The sequence below is a fragment of the Chinchilla lanigera genome, unplaced genomic scaffold (assembly GCF_000276665.1).
Source record: "Chinchilla lanigera isolate Chin_1 unplaced genomic scaffold, ChiLan1.0 scaffold00036, whole genome shotgun sequence".
Lineage (NCBI taxonomy): Eukaryota > Metazoa > Chordata > Mammalia > Rodentia > Chinchillidae > Chinchilla > Chinchilla lanigera.
Window position 1 is genome coordinate 10215756 of NW_004955437.1, and position 19061 is coordinate 10234816.

The 19061-nt window shown below is 45.0% G+C and overlaps 1 protein-coding gene across 20 annotated transcripts in view; it reads right to left on the reverse strand.

Annotated features, from left to right (window-relative positions):
• Positions 1 to 19061, reverse strand: part of Supt3h (suppressor of Ty 3 homolog (S. cerevisiae)) — a 441758-nt gene that overhangs the window by 7954 nt on the left and 414743 nt on the right. For 18 of the 20 annotated variants that reach the window (XM_013516858.1, XM_013516861.1, XM_013516866.1 and 15 more), the window contains one exon: positions 11780 to 12297. The exons of 1 other annotated variant lie outside the window; for it this stretch is intronic. In XM_013516858.1, the coding sequence (XP_013372312.1) occupies positions 11944 to 12297 (354 nt within the window). In that variant the 3' untranslated portion in view covers positions 11780 to 11943. Of the gene's footprint in view, positions 1 to 11774; positions 12298 to 19061 lie in introns of those variants that run through there. One more of the 20 variants, XM_013516883.1, reaches the window with a different exon arrangement.

Sequence of the window (19061 nt, forward strand, 5' to 3'; positions counted from 1 at the left end):
ATGATTTTTTGGTAAAGAATGGATAGATATATATCTTACAGAAAAGTAATGCACATGTCAGGTGGTTAATAGGAGGCTGTATTTAGATGGTGAGATTGTGGGAGTGTGCCTCCCTTTTTTGTTTGGTGTATCTCTTTTCACATTTGCAAGCTCAGTTTGTTTTTTACTACTTTTAGTTTGTTTTTGTAGTCTGAAAAAGTTTTTTATGTATGGATTCATCATGAATGAATGCAAGTGTTTGCCTGGTGCTTATTTCATGCCAGGCTGTGTTCTGAGTGCTTCACATGGAATGTGACTTAACCTGTTCATGATGAGGCTGTAGATACATGACTGTCCCATTGGGCAGCTTGTAAGTACCACCTGATGGGACTGTTAGGCTTGTACCACCCGTGGTTCAAGCTGGTGAGAACAGGAGATCCTCATGAAAATTAGGCGAGGGAACCAGAGATTGGGAAGGTTGGGCAGGTGCCCAAGTTTGTAGAGCTGGTGTGGAGTAGAGCTTGGATCTGAAACCACACCATCTGCCATCAGGGTCCGTGCTCTTAATCACTGCAGGACACTTTTGCTTCCCTGTGAGGAAGAGATGTTTTTTATGGCTAAGGAGATTGTAAGGTGAAGTTTGCATGTTCTTTTCCTATCTTAGTAACAGAAGATCACTTCCGTCCTGGAATGTTTCATAACGGCAGCACATAGACAGTGCATTCAAAAAGTAGGTGAGAGCAAGTGGTGGTCCTCTGCACCTCTCCAGGATCTGAGAAGATATGTAGCATGCTTTTTATTAGTTTTTAGCGTTACTGTGAAGAGACTTGAGGAAAGTTCTCTTCACCTCAATAGTGGCTGACTTGACTCCCTTGCCTCTCTGGGAGATGGCTCTCTGCTGAGAAACATTCCTGTCTCCTACCTCTAGGGAAAGTGGAGGGTGGCCCAAGGTGTCATGACTCTTTCTCAGTGGGGTGGAAAATTTACCAGCTGTGGTAGATTACTGCATGGGTGGTGTTCACTGTGCCACATCTCCCAGAATTCACACTTTTATGTGGCCATTTCCACCCTGAGTTGGATTGGCCATGTGACCAGCTTTTCCAGCCCAGTGGGAATATGTCTCCTCCCAGCAAAGCTGTGGGAGCTGGTATATCTGGTAAACAGGTGTCATAGGTGAAGATGTTGATCTTTTACTTCAGTATAATAATAATCTTGTGAGTACCTTAAGATCCCTGTTTGTTAAATGCCACTCAGATGGTGGGGTGATATTTCTCCTTCACTTTAAAGGGAGCCATTTACATGGACCTTAGAATCAAAGAGGAGAGATGAAATGAGGAACCTAGTGGTGCTTGTGGGGACCATCACCATCAATGCTCCTCAGGGTAGGAAGAGAACTTGTATATGGCTTAGGCTAGGACTGGCCTGCCCCAAACTTCATGAAGACCCAAAGCCCTAGAACACCTTTGCTGGAGAGACTCAGATCATTGGCCTGATGTCCTTACTACTGAGAGGAGAAAATTGAGGCCCAGATATGAGGAGGGCTCCCTGGGGGATACACAAGGTTCTTATTTCCTCTATCTGTTCTTGTTAGGCAGACTCACATGTGAGCTGTGGGATCTCTCAGTCCTGCTCTCTCCATCCCCAGTGTTCTAAGCAGGGTTGGCCTTGGTGGTTTAGCAGACAGGGAACTGAGAGTCTCCTCAGGTGAAGTAGGGCTGTTTACATTAACTTGTGCTTCAGATGGCACACACAGCTGCAGAAAGCAGTGGAGACAGTTCTGTAGAAAACAGTTATCAGAGGCATCCTAAGGAATCCTTTTGGAAAGCATGCAGACCCATCCTTTTGCTTTCTTAGTTTGGTTTTTACCTGGGTTTGTTTTCAGAGGGACATACTCATGCTGCACATTTAAAGGAACATCTGTTGTGCCGGGTTCCTAAACATTCTTATGTGACCTCATTCCTGTGTTCTACCTGACCCAGCCCAGGGCTGGCAGGACATCTGGCCTTGGGAACCTGGCTGCTGACATGCCATAGATGCCCTGTCAAGAAGGCCTTCCAGAACTGGTGACTTTTTTTCCTTTGTTTCTCAGTTGTCTCACTGGGACCAGGTGAAGAAAGCCAGGCCTGTGAGAAAATTCCGTGAATCAAAGATTAACCTGGAATGAGCTAAAGTGCCTGGAGGCTCTTTCATCTGAAGCATTGTCATTATGAAAACAGAAAAATGTAGGCATGAGGAGAAGGTGGGTTTCTCCAGCCTTGGGGCTGGTGGGCTTGATGCCAGGAAAGACTCAGGGGTGATGCCCTCAGCTGCAGGACAGGATGAGTCAGGCCCTGAGGTGTTTTTCCCACATGGTTTCAGTTCTGCGGTCAGGATCTTGGTACCCAGGGGAAACCCTGGTGCAGGCCAGCTTGGAAATCCTGAGCTACTGCAGCATCTCACACCAGTTGGGTGTGGCTAGGAGGCAGCAGGCTGCCGGTAAATGATTTACAGCATATTTCTTCATGCTTCCATTTTCCTTATTTTATGTTACAGCCCTGTCTCTGGTAAGGGGATCTGCAGAGGCATCCAGTCCCCAGCCTGCTATTCATAGCAGGAACCTAAGTAAGGAAACCCTTGTACTCTTGGTAATTGGCTGTTGTATCTCAGTACTGTGACCCAGAGCAGGATCATGTCTTCCTCCTTGCTCCTCATTCCTCTCCCCTCCTTCTTCACCCACCTCCTTCGCACCTGAGACTCTTGAGGCAATGTTCTGACCGCTTGTTGGGCTGGGGCCTGGGTAGGGGGAGAACTTGGATGCCATGGGAATGCCAGGTAGGAGCCCCAGTTTGGCCTCCCTCATCTGATCTATATCATACAAAATGGTCAGATAAATCTTCCACCACTTTGAGGATTCCTTGGACCTGTTCAGCTTATAGGAATGTAAGAAGAGGCAGCTCTGTGCCAAAAAATTTTGGCTTTTCCTCAAAAAATATATATAGAATTCCATGTGACCCAGCATTTGTATTCCTGGGAATATGCCCCAAAGAATTAAAGGCAGAGACTCAAATACTTATATAGTACATGCATGTTTATAGTAGTGTTATTCACAGTAGTCAAAAGTGGAAACAAATTCCATCAGCAGATGAATGAATAAACAAAATTTGCAAAATACATAAAATATTATGAAAAGGAATAGAATTTCAGTGTATGTTATAACATGGATACATGTCCTAATATACTAAGCGAAAGAAGCCAGATACTAATGGTCACTTATTGTATGATTTCATTTATATGAAATATCCAGGGGCTGGGGATTTAGCTCAGCGGCAAAAGCGCCTGCCTGGCAAGCGCAAAGTCGTGAGTTCGGTTCCCGGTACCGGAGGAAAAAAAAAAAAAAAAAAAAAAGAAATATCCAGAATGGGTAAATCCATAGAGATAGCAGATAGGTGACTGTGAAGGGCTGGAAGGTAGAGAATTGAGTGAGTTGATGAATGTGAGGTTTCTTTATGGGTGATTAAATATGTTCTGGAACTAGGTAGAGGTAGCAGATATACAAAATTGTGAATATACTAAGCATACTTAATTATATACTTTAAAATGGTTTACATTACATAAATTTTATCTCTAAGGAGAAATTTTATAATTTAAAATACTGCTACTGCCTAAAAATCCACCAGTACTTTGGCATACCCATGTATCATCTGTCTCCAGTTGCTCACCTGCAGCTCCACATTTGGGACACGAGGTGGTTGGGAGGCTGTGATACAGCAATTTTGGGATTGGCCTGCAGTGGGGCTGGGGCAAGGGGTAGCATAGGGTTGCTGTTGGCCAGGAGTGATCTAGAGGCTCCTCAGCACAGGCACACACCTCTGAGCTGTGGTTTCCTCCTCTGTGCTTGCCCCATGCACACTTTATTGTGTTTTGAGGCAGACATTAGTATGTAGCAGTAGCAGCTAGGAATATCAGGAACTAGACAGCCTCCAGCTGCCTCTCTTGTGACTGACTGGGGACTGTTGTGAGGCCCAGGTCTTTGGCTTGGGGTTCTAGGTTCAATAGATGGCCCCACCAGCTTCCTGTGTCACACTCACTACTACTGGAGGACTCACTGCTCCCGCTTTGAGGTTTTCTCAGAGCATCTGTGATTGCTACTGTGCCATACACAGTGCCACTTCAGTTCTCTGCTGCAGCCTCCTGGGCTCCCGGAAGTGAGTGACAGGGCCTCTGCCTTGGTGTTTGGTCTCCCATGCCTGGATATAGGTCAGTTATAGGAAGCCACCATTTTCATAGCTCAAAAAATTTACTATCAGCTGTGCTATCTGATCTACAGAGGAATAAAATACTACATGATTGTCTTTTGTGCTGGGTTGGTATTGATTAAATAATAGTTGCTATTAAATGAAGGTGTGCTCCATCAAATCTGACATAAGGTTTCCCCTTAGGTGGTCTAAACCAAGCCTATGCCTGGACTGATGGCAGCAGCATCATTTACAGAAAGTTTGGAGTGGTGGGGTGGGGGTGGGGGTCCCATGAGGTTGGGACCTGGACAGGGTTGGGCAGTGGGGGATGTCAGAGGCACCTATGTCTTGCCCCAAGCTAAGTTCTTCTCAGCAGGGCTCCTGGTCTTTCCAGGCTAAGTCAGCCCTGAAGGACCAAGAGCAGAGGGCCCAAGTTGGCTAGCTGCTGTTTAGGGTCTCCACTGCACTTTTCAGGTTCTGTTTCCTATGACTTTAGACTTCTGGTTTGGAGAAAGGAGGCCTCAATGTGAAAACTGACAGGGAAGATGTGACCTGGAGGTAAGCCAACCTCTGGAATATCATTTTTCTAGTAGTGGTCTTGAAATTGCTTTACTGCTTAAAAGGAAAACTCTTTGGCTTCCATTTGACGATAATGCTGATGACTCTGTGCCCTCTGGCTCTGAGGTTTGGGGGAAGAGGATTTGGAGAAAGGAGGGAGGAGGCAGGCAAAATGAGTGGAATGCCTGGACCTGGTGGCTATTCTGGGAGAAAGGGTTCCTCACATGGGAGGCATGCAGAGACAATGAGATTTGACGGGTTGGCTCAGAAGGAGGCCTGGCTGAGAGTAAGGAAAGTCAGCCTCCACCCAGAGAAAAAGGGCAGGGATGGGAGAGGGGTGAGAACCCTACCCCGCTGTAGCTCTCTCTGCTTCCTCTCACATATGGGCCTAATCCAGGTAGAGTGAAGGCTTGTGTTGCTCTGATTAAAAATTATTGCTCAGGATAATGAAATCTTTGTCATTGGAAACTCCAAAAGAAAAAAAAAAACCCTTCAAGTATGACTTATGGGCAGTGTGGTGATGGAAATGAATTCATCCTCTCATTTCCCAGCATCAGAACAGGAGGACAAAGTCGATTCATAAGTGGGCTTCATGCAGGGGGTCCCAAGGGCAGGGTGGTGGCAGGGGCCTCCTGGTGGGAGTGTGGGGAGCTGTGGGATAGGCATCTCATACCCGTGTTCTCGCCATAGGTTTTTCTGAGCATCTGCCTGAGCTGTCAGAACATTTCAGGCCTGTACAGAAGCTGTGCTTCTACAGAGAAAATCCTATAGGAGCGCTATGAAATGAGCTGTATTTATTTTTGTAAACCCTAAGCTTCACACTCACATAACAGTCTCTCAGACAAAACAGTTTGACTTGCATGGGTGAGTAGTGTAGCTGTGAATCTGGCTGACCATGGCCCTTTTCATCTGAGAAGCCCAGCGTACATCTGATTCCATCTTTTATTGATCATCTGGCCTCCCTGTAAGGTTGTTAAAGGGAGTATTCAGTCCTGTGATAAAGAAATGTAGCCGTAGCCCAGTGATCCAGGTCTGGGCTCTGCAGTCCTGTGTCTCATGACAAGGGCCTAGCTTTTGAGAACCTGGCTGTGATGTTTGTATAGGGTAGAACTGTTGTTGCTTCCCTGAAGCCTGAGAGGTGGTAGGGCAGAGTTGGGGTGCTGGACCTCATGGAAGGTGGCTTGGAGCCTGCTCAGCCAGGTTAGAGCGCCCCACCTCCAGGTGGAGGGTGGTGAGATCTGTCCTAAACTGCCAGAAGATGTCTGGTTCAGATATCATTTCTCCTGTAGCAGTTGTCATAGGGAAATAGGACAGCAAAGTGGCTGCTGAGGTGTGTAGCCATGCAGAGGAATGCTGGAGTGGGCAGGAGGTGGCTTTTGCTAGTGGTCAGACTCAGCCACCCCAGTTCTTCACCAGGTGTTTGGTGAGCACTTGCTGTGTGTGAGCCCTGGTTGATACAGGTACTGGGAATTCAGGAGGAACAGGACAGACATGGCCCTGTCATGTTTAGGGGAAGAAGAAGACAATAAAGAATGGAAAAATGAAAAAGAACATTTCAGGTGAGGGGCAGGAAGAAAGTATAGTAGGGTGAGTAATGGAGAGAGCCTGGGGCTTCTTCATATTGGGAGTTCATAAAGTTCTCTTCTAGGAGGAGCGCCCTGAACTGAGTTCCACAGGATGGGGCCCACTCTGTTGAAGTCTAGGGGAGGGTATTCCAGAGCAGGCTCCAAGTCTCTGAGGCGAGACCAGGTGGACATAGTTCGCCAATTCTAGCAGCAGAATGTTCTCTCAAGATCAGTGCAGCTGAACATCACACCTACCCCAGGGTGGGAGCCAGCAGCCCAAGCATGATTTGGTACCCTGCTTGTGCCAGGACCAGGGCCCTGTACCTCTGTGTCTTAGGCTGTGTGGAGGAGAGGAATAGTAACAGATCTTAAAAATTTGAACTCTGGTATGTGAGGCTGTGAGCACACTAAGGCCCTGAATTTCTTTACCTGTGAATTGGGAAGATGATTCCCTCTCAGGCTGGTTATGTGGATCAGAAATGATATTATAAAGATTCTTACATTGCTCCTGGCACCCAGGATTTGGTAGCTGTTTTATGGCTAAGACCTCCCTTTCCTGTCTGACTGCTCTCACTCCTGCATCTCTCAACTCTGAATCTCATTGCTGGAGAGCCAAGGCCCTGTACTAGGCCAGGTGGTCTTGGTCAGTCTCTGTGCATGGGCTCTGGGAAGATGTTTAGGCCTGGGGCTCCCTGAAACTCATGGTTGACAGTTCTCTTGGGCTTAGGCACCCTTGCTTCTTGCCTGGGTCATGCAGACCCCTTCAGCAGGCTGAGGCTTTGGCCACCCCTGGAATCTAAGGCCACTGGGAGGAGATACAGCTTTGGACAAAGACAGATCCAAGGGTCATTCTAGCTCTGCTTCCTATCAGTTGTGTGACCTGAGTTATTTAGAATTAATGGTATTTTGAGAGGTAAAATTAATGGTATTTTCAGAAGAAACCGTCATTTTACCACAACCAGTAATGGCTTTGCTTAGGAAAAGAACAATCTTAGTTTTCAGAGATTCACAGAGTATACATGGATGTGGGACAGACTCTTTGGGGAAGAGTGAAGAATCACCCCATTGTGCATAGAAAGGGACTAGGAATGCTAGGGGCTGATAAGACCCCCCAGGTACCTGTGGGGAGAATGGTGGAAAATAAAGAAAGACAAAAGACAATATTCAGGGTACCAGAGGACCAGGAGAAACTTGCCTGTAGCAGACAGGCACAACAATCTCCGAGGCTGACCCACTCTTACAAGCAAGCAAGAAGCACGAAGGAAGGGATAGTGTACTTTTCATGGAACAGCAGCTGCAGTAAATGCAGAACAGTTTAGTGGAGAACAAGTCCTTCTCCGTATCATTATGCCTGCATTCTTTAGATTGTCCTCAGCAGATGTTATCTTGCTTTAGGAATGTTGTAGTTAAGAGCTTTCTCTGCCCAGCCAGAAGCATGCAGCCTTTCTCATACTTCCCTGTTCATAAAGCAGGTCACATAAGCCTCTGAGCCATGGGACCCCAGTCACATAGCCTGGTCCCCAGCATAATAAAATATTATTTTATATGCCTTGGTCCCCAGCGTAGGAATGGGTGGTGGAGAGCAGAAAGCATCAGGGAGAGAGGGCAGCAGCAACAAGGAACTGGAGCAAAGTAGGGGGAGATGCCTGGGTACTTTCTTTTTGTACTGGGATTCCAACTCAGGACCTTGCTCTTACCAGGCAGGCACTTGTGCCACTGAGTAATCTCCAGTCCTTCCTGGGTACTTTTTAAAAAGAACTTCAGGGTCCACTTTTTATTGTCTCTGCTGCTTGGTGTGAGGTGCATGCTTGAGTAAGGTGCTCTCCAAATCCTCAGAAATCTTTGTATCTCCCTTCCATGCCTGACTGTGCTCAGGTTGGGAGAGCTTCCAGGTCTGTGCTGGGGAAGCCTTATAGGAAGGGCCATAGAATGAAGGAGGAAACCAGAATCAACATGCACTTCTGAGAGTTGTCAGACATCTTGCGGGAGACACAGGGCCTGCTGCATGGAGGTCTGGATCTGAAGAGCAGGTGATCCTGACTACACAGGGTTGCCCCACCTTCCAGGGCTTTTGGGGAGATGGAGAGATCTGCAGGGAATCTGTATTTAAAGGGCTTCCTCCCAGGACAGTCATTGTGTGTGGAAGGTGCTGAGCTAGGTCTACCTTATGTGGCATTGGCTGAGGGCCAGTACTGGCAGTTTGCATCTGCGGGGATTGCTGGGTGGGCAGCTTCCTCAGAGTGGAGCTGGGGACGCCTGGCTCATTCCTTAACGTCTCTTGACAGCTCAGTGGCCCAGAAAACAAACAATACACATACAGGTGATTTCTGCTTTGGGTGCTGATGCTTTTTCCAGCCCTGTCAGTTACTTGAGGCAGAGGGCAGAGCTGGTCAGGAATTCCTCCTGTTTGTGAGACAGGGCTCCTTGAAGGCTGGAGGGCTGCAACCACCTCTTGATAGCTGTATGTGGCTTCCCTCCTCCTCAGGGATGCAGGTGAGTGCTGCTGAGAGGGTGGTGGCTCTTTGACACAAAAATCTGGGTTCTAGAGTTGGGGATTGGAGGAGAGCCTGATATCTTGGCCATCCCGATGGCTGCTGAGCTATAGAGTCTCATTTGGCCTAAGGTGGGGGCAGGGGAGAGAGGAGGACAGCTTGCTAGAAGAGTCAGAGGTAAGCAGACAGCTGAGCAGGAGAGGAGAGGGGCCCTTAAGCTTGCTATAGAGGAATCAGTGACAGGGGCACTGTGCTTCCCATAGGTGATGTGATCTGCTGGACCTCTGCCACTGCTCAGGGTGCCCAGCTCTCTTTCCAGCTAAAGCACTGAAATTTCCTGCATCCTGGGAAGCCCTTCAGATGGTTCTGGGCCAGCTGAGACAGTAGTTCCCTGCTCTCAATTTGGATAACCCGGGAAACCAGGTAGCCATTTCCCTTGGGGGTCCTGCCATGCAGATGGGTTAGGGTACAGGCTCCTCTGAATAGGACTCCTGCGTCCCTCTGTCTTCCCACCCACTGCAGATGAATCCTGCTTTGGCTGCTGGATGGCAAAGGCTAGGACGTGGATTGGCTCCAAGCAGAGTTTGCTCCCAGCCTCACTAATGGCTTCGCCAGAGGAGTAGGAGCCAGGAGGCTTCCTGCTCAGAAAGAGGGAAACTAACAGCACAAATGTGACCTCAGTGAACTGACCTCCAGGGATCTCCACAGAGATCCTGTGAGATGGCTCAGGCTGTTATAAATTGGTGTTGCCACAGCCTTTTCCTGATTGGAGAGGGTGGCGCATGCTTGTAATCCCAGAGATTCAGAAGGCTAAGGCAGGAGGGGATCATAATTTAGGGGCCAACCTGACATTTTAGTGGGACCTGTCTCAAATAAAAAGGACTGGGGATATAGCTCCGTGGTGGAGTGCCTTGTGTCTCTCAATCCCTACATTTCTCTTTCTCTGTGTCTGTGTCTGTCTCTGCCTCTGCCTGCCTACCTACCAGTCCCCCCACCGCAAAAAAAAAAACCAAAAAAAAAGAAAAACAACTTTTCTGGTGCACTTGGGAACAATGTTCCTTGAATAAAGGGCTCAGAGAAGGCGTGTAAGCTGTCTCTGCGGGGACCTCAGCCTCTATCCTCAGAACTGTCACCTATTGATGATGTGCTCCAGAAAGCCCTTAACTGCCCGCCGTCTTTCCGTACAGAAAGGGTTTCCTCCACGTGGACAAGATGCTTTAAATTTTCTTAAAAAAAAGTCAAGATCAGGAGCCCCAGACACCTGTGTTTGCTGCAGATTAGAGAAACTGTCTCTGATTTAACACAGTTCTGGGCAAGTCCAAAAGCCAACTTAGAGAAAGAGCTGCTTATTAGCAGGGTAAGAGCTCACTGAGGAGGCTTCAGACAGGGAAGTGGCAATAACTGGGCCAGAGGCCAGGCCAAAGAGCTTGCTGACTGCAAGGAGAACTAAGTAAGGGGAGGGGATATGGAGAGGGAAATATGTAATCCACTTAGGGGAACAAATAGCTTTTAAGCATTTGAGACACTGTCATTTGCCTTGTAACCAACGGGAGTGCTAATTGTACTCCATTCGTCTGGGCACCAAAGCCTCTTCTTGCCAGCAGCCTGATTCAGGTTACTGTTTGTCCTCACAGGGTAAAGCTGCTTGTCTTTACAGACAGTCTCTGATTTAAGAATAGCCTGTGATGGAGAGTTCCTATCAGTTGTTTCTTTCCAGTAAGTTCACAGGAAGTAAACCCAGAAGAATAATCATCCAGATCAGCCCCAGGTTCCCCATGATTTTTCAGTGTCTGGGGCAGAGGGAGGAGGAAGTGGGCTGGAAGCCATGGTAGCTTCACTATCACATTAGGTTCATTTCTGAATACCACAGGGGCCTCCTTTGTGTCACCTAGGGAATGAGGCAGGTCCTCCACAAGCCCCCCAGCTGGGCCAACATGCTCTGAACTTTCTTCGGGGAAAATGTGCCTTGTTTTATTTGCCACAACTCTGGGGCCTCACCAGCAGCTCTTCTTGATGTTCTGGCTTCATGGTAGGTCCCACAGGTCTTGGGTCCTGGTCACACCCTTCTGTGTCTCAGCTCCCCTTCTAGTGTTCACATTTCCTTTTCTCTCCTCTGCAGAGGAGGAGGTGTGATTTGCAGCATTCCACACAGAAGAGAAAGGGAGGGTTTGAAGCTGAGCATCAGTGGCTTAAAAAATGGGCATACTGCAGGGTATGTCATCAAATATTTGGGTGTTTGCCATCCTGACAGGTGAAAAGCATTTCAGTGGGGTTTTGAGAACATTTCTCTTACTATGAGTGAGATTGACCATTTCTTTATATGTTTAGGGGACATTTATATTCATTTTATGTAGATTTGCTGTTCATATCCTTGGGCCATTTTTCAGATGGGTGGTTGATCTTTTTTAGCAATGTGTAAGTGAAAGTAAGCGAAAATGAACTGAATGATTACCCTTGGCTCAGTGTTTATACTCAAAGATGGAGTAGAACCCTGCAGAATACCAGAGAACTTCAGGCAAGGTGATGCCTAGCTTGGGAGATTGTTGGGCCTCCACAACCTCAGAGGACACTTAACTCAGCCACTATTCCTTTTGTCACTCAGGCCCTGGCCTTCAAAGTCATCCATGCCTGTCTTCCCCCATGGCCTCTATTCTGGCTTAGGTGGTTTGTACCCTATGGCCTCCTTGGTGAGGCTTTCAGGGAGACATGCGAGACCCTTCTTGTGTAGGCTGTCTCTGCCAAGGCCACGTCCTCAGCTGACTTCACCCAATGTTGGAAATTCTACTTTTGAGCATTTTTCAAACTTGGAAAGTCCTAGAAAGTTTGACTAAAATTAAAGGTATGTGGCATTGGATATGAAACACACTTTCCAAAAGAGGACCAAATTGATAAAATGGTTAAATTATATAACATGTTAGGAAACCCTTTTCATGCTTTCAGCTGAGAGTCAGGAAGGAATCAGACAAGTTCTCAAACATCCTAGGGGTTGGTGTGCCAAAGATTGAATACCTTCTCCTCAAGCTGACTTCCCTCTTCTATAGACAAGAACAGTGAATTTCAAGAGAAAAGGGATGTTTGGCTTTTGATGATCATAGCTACCATTTTTTTGAGTAGTGGCTATTAAGTGATTTATTTCTAGCCCCTATAACATCCTGCAAAGGCAGTGTAATTTCTCCCACTTTTCAGAGCAGAAACAGAGACCCAGAGAACCCAAGTGATGTGTGTGGGCATATATATGGTATACCTGGAACTAGGTATATTGAGATAAGAACTGAGGAGCTGGAGAGTGTCCCAAGGTACATGTAAGATTATGAGCTCAGCAGGGCTGGCAGGGTTCAGGGGATAAGGAGATTGCATCCTAAGGCACCTTGTGAAAACTTGGGAAAACTTCTCAAAGGAGATGCAGCTTGAACTATCATGCTGGAACATGGAAGGAGAAGAGAATCTGGCAAGGGGGAGAGATGAGACTGGCATTCCATGCTGATGAGCCTGTGGGGTAAAGGAGCATTGTTTAGCCCAGTGGGGAACTTCAGACCAGTGAGCACTTACCTTTTCCACCTCTGTGGAGAAACACCCCTGAGGGAAAGCTACTGCACACTCTGAGGGCCATGTGGCACTGTGGTGTCAGGGCAGCCACCTGAACCAGACAGAGAGGGCTTGCGGGCTGCTGGGAGGTGCCCTTCTGACCACTGGCCACCCTCGGGCCAGCTCTCCCAGGCATTGAGGGAATTCCCCTCCGTTGCAGCTCTGGGCCTACAGTTTAGGAGTTTCTTGATTTTCTTTTTGCAGAAATAGTACATATTTCCTGTATAAGATACAAAAAACAGAAAAATTGCAAAGAAGACAATGAGAAAAAAGTAATCTATCAACCCACCCCTGAGGTCTTGCACTTGTTCCATTTTGATAGAGAAACGTAACCCCTGCTTTGGTAGAGAATACTCTCCAAGCAGAAGTTCTGCGCTGTGGGCTTCACATTTATCTCTTAACAACTCCACAAAGAAGGGCCTTTTATCCCCATTTCTTTTTTTGTTTGTTTGTTTGTTTTCTCCGGTACCGAGAACCGAACTCACGACCTTGCGCTTGCCAGGCAGGCGCTTTGCCGCTGAGCTAAATCCCCAGCCCCGATCCCCATTTCACAGGAAAGGATACTTGAGGCTTTGAGAAGTTACCAAGTTATCTGACTATTGAGTTTGAGCTCTTAGTCATTTTGTTATGCAGTTGTTATTATTAGTTGTTGTTATTAGTTGTTATATTATTATAATAATATAATATATTATTATATTAAAATATTATAATATTTTATATGTTTTTCTCACATATCTCCCTTTATCGTACCTTGCTTTCTCATTTACCAGTATAAGATGCCCGTGTTCCTGTATCATACATAATATATTCTCCTGTAACAGAATTTAAGTGTCCACCCAGTTTTGATGAGTTAATTAAATTTATATCATTTCCAACTTTTCTCTCAAATAAGCAAACCACTGCAAGCTAAAGCTATGTGCAGGTCCACTAATATTTCTTTAAACAGTTTAGGAATTGCTGGCTAAAGGGGTGGGCCCATTTTAAAGGCTTCTGATACAGATTGCCTATCCAGACTTCTCTTCATTCTTCTACGTGCCACGAGAACTGCTACCTTACAGCATCCTCATCAGTGCTGGATTTATCATTTCAAAACATCCTCATTGATTTGATGGATGCCTTGTTTCAATTTGCATTTTTCCTCTTCTGAGTAAGGCTGGACATTTTTCTTCAGGAGTTGTGTGTTCTAGTATCTCCTAGATTTGTGGCTCCTACTTACACTCTCCTTTTGGGTCTCTATGTTCTCCACTTAAAATTAAAAAGTGGTGACACTTAAGATCTGTCCTCAAATCAGCAGGAGACTCAAATTCCCCTACATCCAAGTCCACCCCAAGGAAACTTCCCTAGTTAGGCCTCATGTAAAGCCACTGAATGTTCTTTGCTTTCCCTCCTTAGACGTTCTTCTTTGTTCTTCACTACAAGATGAAACAAATTTGCTGTTTTATTTTTTGGGGGTTTGCTTATCATCAAATATTACTATGTCTATAAAATGATCATTACAGCTCTCCTATAGAGGAATAGAAAGAAAAGAAAGAGGAAAACATTTTTACTCCCTCAACAGGTAAAGGGATTCTCAGGTAAGGACGGAGTAATGGGGACCAGCCTAGTAACAGGATTGTTTCTGCCCAGGGCAGCCACTTGGAATTTTCCTCTTTCTTGTGAAGAACTGGAATGTAGTTTAGGAGGTGAGGGTGGAAATTGAATTAGAAAAGAAAAAAAAAAATCCAAATTACTTGTAAAAGGATCCAGTCTAGAAAATGCTGAATTCTGTCTACTCTGGCAGTGCAGATGTGGATGGCTACAGCAGTAACTGTCGTGGAGCCTTGGCTTAATATTTTAGACTCCTGCCCTTGGCATCCTCTACACAAAGCCAGTAGCAGGTTTGTACTACATAGCTGGCCCTGGTGGTGAATTTCTAAAATGGTGCTAACATTTGCCAGCTGGAAAGCAGGCAGCCTGGTGACATGTGGGGGACAGGTTTTCCCTGACTTTTGCCTTCTCCCTGGTGTGCTGGGTGCATGTTTGGAAGCTCCCCTATTAGCATGACTCACATGCACCAGATTCTGGCTGGAGTCCCAGAGTGTCAGTGGCATAGGCAATGAGTCCTATGAGCCCACACATGTTAAGAGTAGTGATGAATCTGCCCTCCATGCCCCTGCCCGTACCACTGATTCAGCCATCTGGAAGAGACCCAGGCATCTGCCAGTGGCTTACAGGCAAAGAGTGTTGACAAGTGATTCCATCTAGTAATGTTCCTGGCTCAATGGACAAGAGTGTACAGTAGTTGAGAACCTGTTACATCACATATTATCTGGGAAACTTTCAGCAAATTACCCACTGAAAAATCTCACTTTCCTCACTTAAAAATATGGATAATAAAGGTTCCTAAACTATACATAGAGTGGCCATCTCAGTTATTGGTTATTTTGTTCCTTCAGTTTGCTCAGATCAAGACCATGTTGCTGCTCTTGGCCCTTTCAACTCCCTACGAAACCTATGAGCAAATCGTATCAGGCCTGTCTTCAGAATAGCACAGCATGCATCCAGGATCTGAACAGTTCTCACTGACTTCATGGCTTACCCCCTGGTCCACATTACCATCCTCTCTTGCGTGCATTATGCTAGTTAAATTGTCAGTCTGACTGGATGAAGAGACTGCTGGAGAGGTGGTTGGATAATAGAGGGACTATAGTTGATTGTAGATGTTCATGGTTGCATATACTGTTAGGAGGTTGGGCCCATTTGGAGGGTATGTCTCTGTGGGAGTGTACCTTTGGAGGTGTGTCTCTGGCTCAGGCTTTTCACCTGTGTTCTGCTTCCTGGCCATCACAAAGTGTGCAGTTTTTCCCTACCATGCCCGTTCGGCATGTTGTTCTAGGCTTGGAGCCAGCTAAGAAGGGGCTGAAACCTCGGCAACTATGCAACAAATAAACCTCTTCTTTAAATTGAGAATGTCAGGTATTTTGTTCCAGTGATGAGAAAGTTGATCAATGTATGCATCATCTTATTAGCATCTTAGTAAGTTTCCTGCTTCTATCCTAGACCTCCTATTGACTATTGTTCACAGAGCAATCAAAGTAATCCCTATTAGAACAGTTAGACTGTCTTGTATCCCTTGCCCTGGAGAACATTGGCTGCATGCCATGACAATAGACGGAGGAGCCATAACAAGGTTACTGAGCCTGTAACCAACACCTCTGTGTGCAAGCCATTGTCTAGTCCCAGTCAAGCTTATAATGGCTTTTGTGTCTGCCAACATCCTGACTATAACTACATGAGAGGTCCTGAGCTCATGTGTCAGCTAAAGTGCTCCTGAATTCCTGAACCACAAAAACAGTGGTGCTAAACATTTGGGGGCAATATATTATGGAACAATCAATAACTAATACAGATTACTGGTATCTGAAAGAAGGGGGCTGCCATAACAAATGCCTACCAATGTGGGAGTAGCTTTGAGATGAGGGTGGCAGAAAACCCTAGAAGGGCATTGAACAGAGTTCCTGAAAGCTGAAGTTCCTTGCACAGTCTGCTAACAGTGAAAGAAGGACCATGGTATTGGATACTGATTAAGGGGGATCCGGTATATATTCTAGAAGAAGGTTTAGCAACAGTGTCACTTGTAGTTATATGAAAACAGAAAATCACCAATGAACTGTGTGACACTTGCAACCAAGATGTTAAAAGTTTTTTTTTCCAACCTGGTTCTTGATGCTTATAGTAAAATGCAACAGGAGGAAAATAAACTGTAGAAAGAATTATTAAAAACCAGGGTAGGGTAATTTAGGGGCCTCACCACGTTGCCAGCTACTAGGTAATGGCAAAATTAAATAATATCCTGAATTATGAATCAACGGCAAATGAAAGGCACTGCCAAGAGAACAGGGTCCAAACATAGGGCTGAGAGTATACTTATGAAGTTACTCATTAAGGTCTTAGATGTGCAAGGTGCCTTAGAGAACCTTTCAGGTAGACAAAATATGCCAGTGTTTAGGGATGTTTTTCCACATCTTTCAACCAAATTGGGGTTCTAAGAAGCCTAAAGGAAAGCTAACTTCAGGAGTAGCCCAAGATAGGGAAGGGCTTATCTCAGAGAGATCTATATGTGTGGCTTTTGTCTAAAGGAGAAAAGCCCCAATGATATTCATAGGAAAACCACAAAATTTTACAGATATTCACAAAAATACCACCAGCTTTGACTGAAAGGGGCAGAGACAGTGCTAAGTTGAGGCTTTTGACCTAAAAAAAGATGAGTGAGGGGATGAAATCTAGAGCCCCAGGAGGTAGAGTTGAAAACCATGGTGAATCACTGTACTCCCTGGCAGAAGTAGGATTGAGTCTTAGTAGGGGACCTTCCAGCACTTACCCACTGGGTTTCAGAATTGCTATGCGCAAGCAACTACTTTGCACCTACCATTCCCCTTTGAACAGTCATCCTGTCTGAGTCCCAGCATTGTATGGTGGGGGTAGGGGTGGAAAAGATGATTTATCTAGTTTGGAGATTGTTAAAATCAAAAGGAATGATATTCAAGGAGCTCACCTATGGAACTACACTCAAGAAGCCTCATTTGTACCTAGCCTCACTTAGATAATGAGATTCCAGACTTTGAGCTGATGCTGTAATGGAATGAGTCTTTGGGAACTTCGGGATGGGACAACAGGGAGGGTTGTGAATTCTTTGGAGCCAGAGGACAGACAGGTATTCAGCTTCAGAGGTGCTCCCCCCAGCCCCCTCAACCATCTCACTGAAAATGCCTGGGAGGGTTGCACTGCCCCTAAGTGACCTGTAGGTCTTTGTGCCTGGAAGTGGTTACTTATCATCTGGTTACTCTTCCTGTGGGGTCAGACACAGACAAGGCTTCACTGACCCCATTCCTTTGCCCAGCTCTTCCCTTGTCCTGTTGTCCTCTCCTCTCCTGCTGTCCTCCAGTAACACAGTGGCACACGGAATTCTTGGATCTGCTTCTAGGACACTCGGCCCAAAACACCTACTACCTGTCAAGTGGTGCTCATTCAAGAAATGTTCACTTTAGCACCCCGAGAGCATAATGTTAAGTGAAGTAAATCAGACACCCAAGCTTAAATATCACATAGTTTCTCTTCTATGAGGAACTCCAAATACAGTAGAAGTAAAGAGCAAAATAAAAGATAATAGCAAATAGGGAGATAGGTCTTTTGCACATGGTAAGGGAACCAAGAGATACAGGGAGATGGGAGGAAGAAGGGTGTGAAAAAAAGAATTGAGGTGTTTTGAACATGCAGCAACTCCCCACAAGGAATGTAATCATTATGTACTGCAATCATGTACTCATAAAAATTGAATAAAAAATGTTTACTTCATAATGGGTTTATGAGGTCATCATGGATACCAAGAACAAGAACGAAACAGCCTTATATCTTGAGTTCAAGGATCCCTGGTTGAGATAACATTGGCAGCTTTGTTTTGTTTTCCTGCTGGACTTCAAGAGCAGGGTGGAGATAACTGAATTCCCTAGTTCCCAGTGTAGTGTCTTTATCTTAAGCAAGCCTGTTCTGTTTTATTCCTTTTCCCCTTCTCTCTGACTCACATTCGTGTATATTCTCACTCTAATGTGTTGGGTGAATATCCTTAAATTTTTATACTTGTAAAATAAGTAATATTTTGTGTGTATGTGTTTGTAACTTGCATAAATGGAGAGGTGCAATAATTTTTGCTCTGTCTCATATTTTCTGTTCAGTACTTTTTTTTATTTTAAAAATTAAAAAACTGACAAAACAACAAGACAAAATCAAAACAACGCAAAAACAACAAAAATGATACATGACCTCAAGACAAAATGATAGAAACTTACAGTGGTTGCTATATTCATACTGTTATCTTCAGTGAAATCGCTCAGTCCATTACACATAAGAATGTAAAACTGATCAAACAAGCAAAGACAGTAACAAGTAAAAAAAAAAAAATAAAAAAAAAAACCCATTGGAAATGATGCAGAGCTTCACCATACAAAATGGTAGGAGTTCAGCAATGGTTCTTATACTGCATATTGTTTTCAGATCAGTCATTCTTTTTTTTGTTTGTTTGTTTTTTGTTTTTTTTTTTCTGGTACTGGGAATCGAACTAACAACCTTGTGCTTGCCAGGCAGGCGCTGTGCCACTGAGCTAAATCCCCAGCCCCTCAGATCAGTCATTCTAATTACCAAATTCAAGCGTGTAAAATTGGTCAAGAAAAAAGAAAATTTTAAGCATTGATTGTTCCCCTCAGTAAACTACAGACATCAGCAATACACCTATTCTAGTTATCCTTATATATCCAAATTTTGTTTTTCATGTTTTTTTAAAAAACCAACATAGCAAAAACAAATACATAAACAAAACAGCATAGAGAGCAATAAAAATGATACAGAATTTCAAAACATAGTGATAGGATATTAACAATGGTTGTTATACTACTGCGTTTTGAGAAATATTCATGTGGTTTCATGAGCACATAGTTGACTGTTTTCTTGATGTTGCATAATAACTGTTTATGTTAACAGTTTTAATGTGATGAGGCTGGCAAGTATTGTCTTCTTTACACTGTCTTGCTAAAGAATTCCGTGTCTACTCCAATCATAAATATATATCCTCCTCCATTGACTTCTAAAAAAATGTAAACTTTTGCCTTTTATAAGGCTTTTTTTTTTTTTTTTTT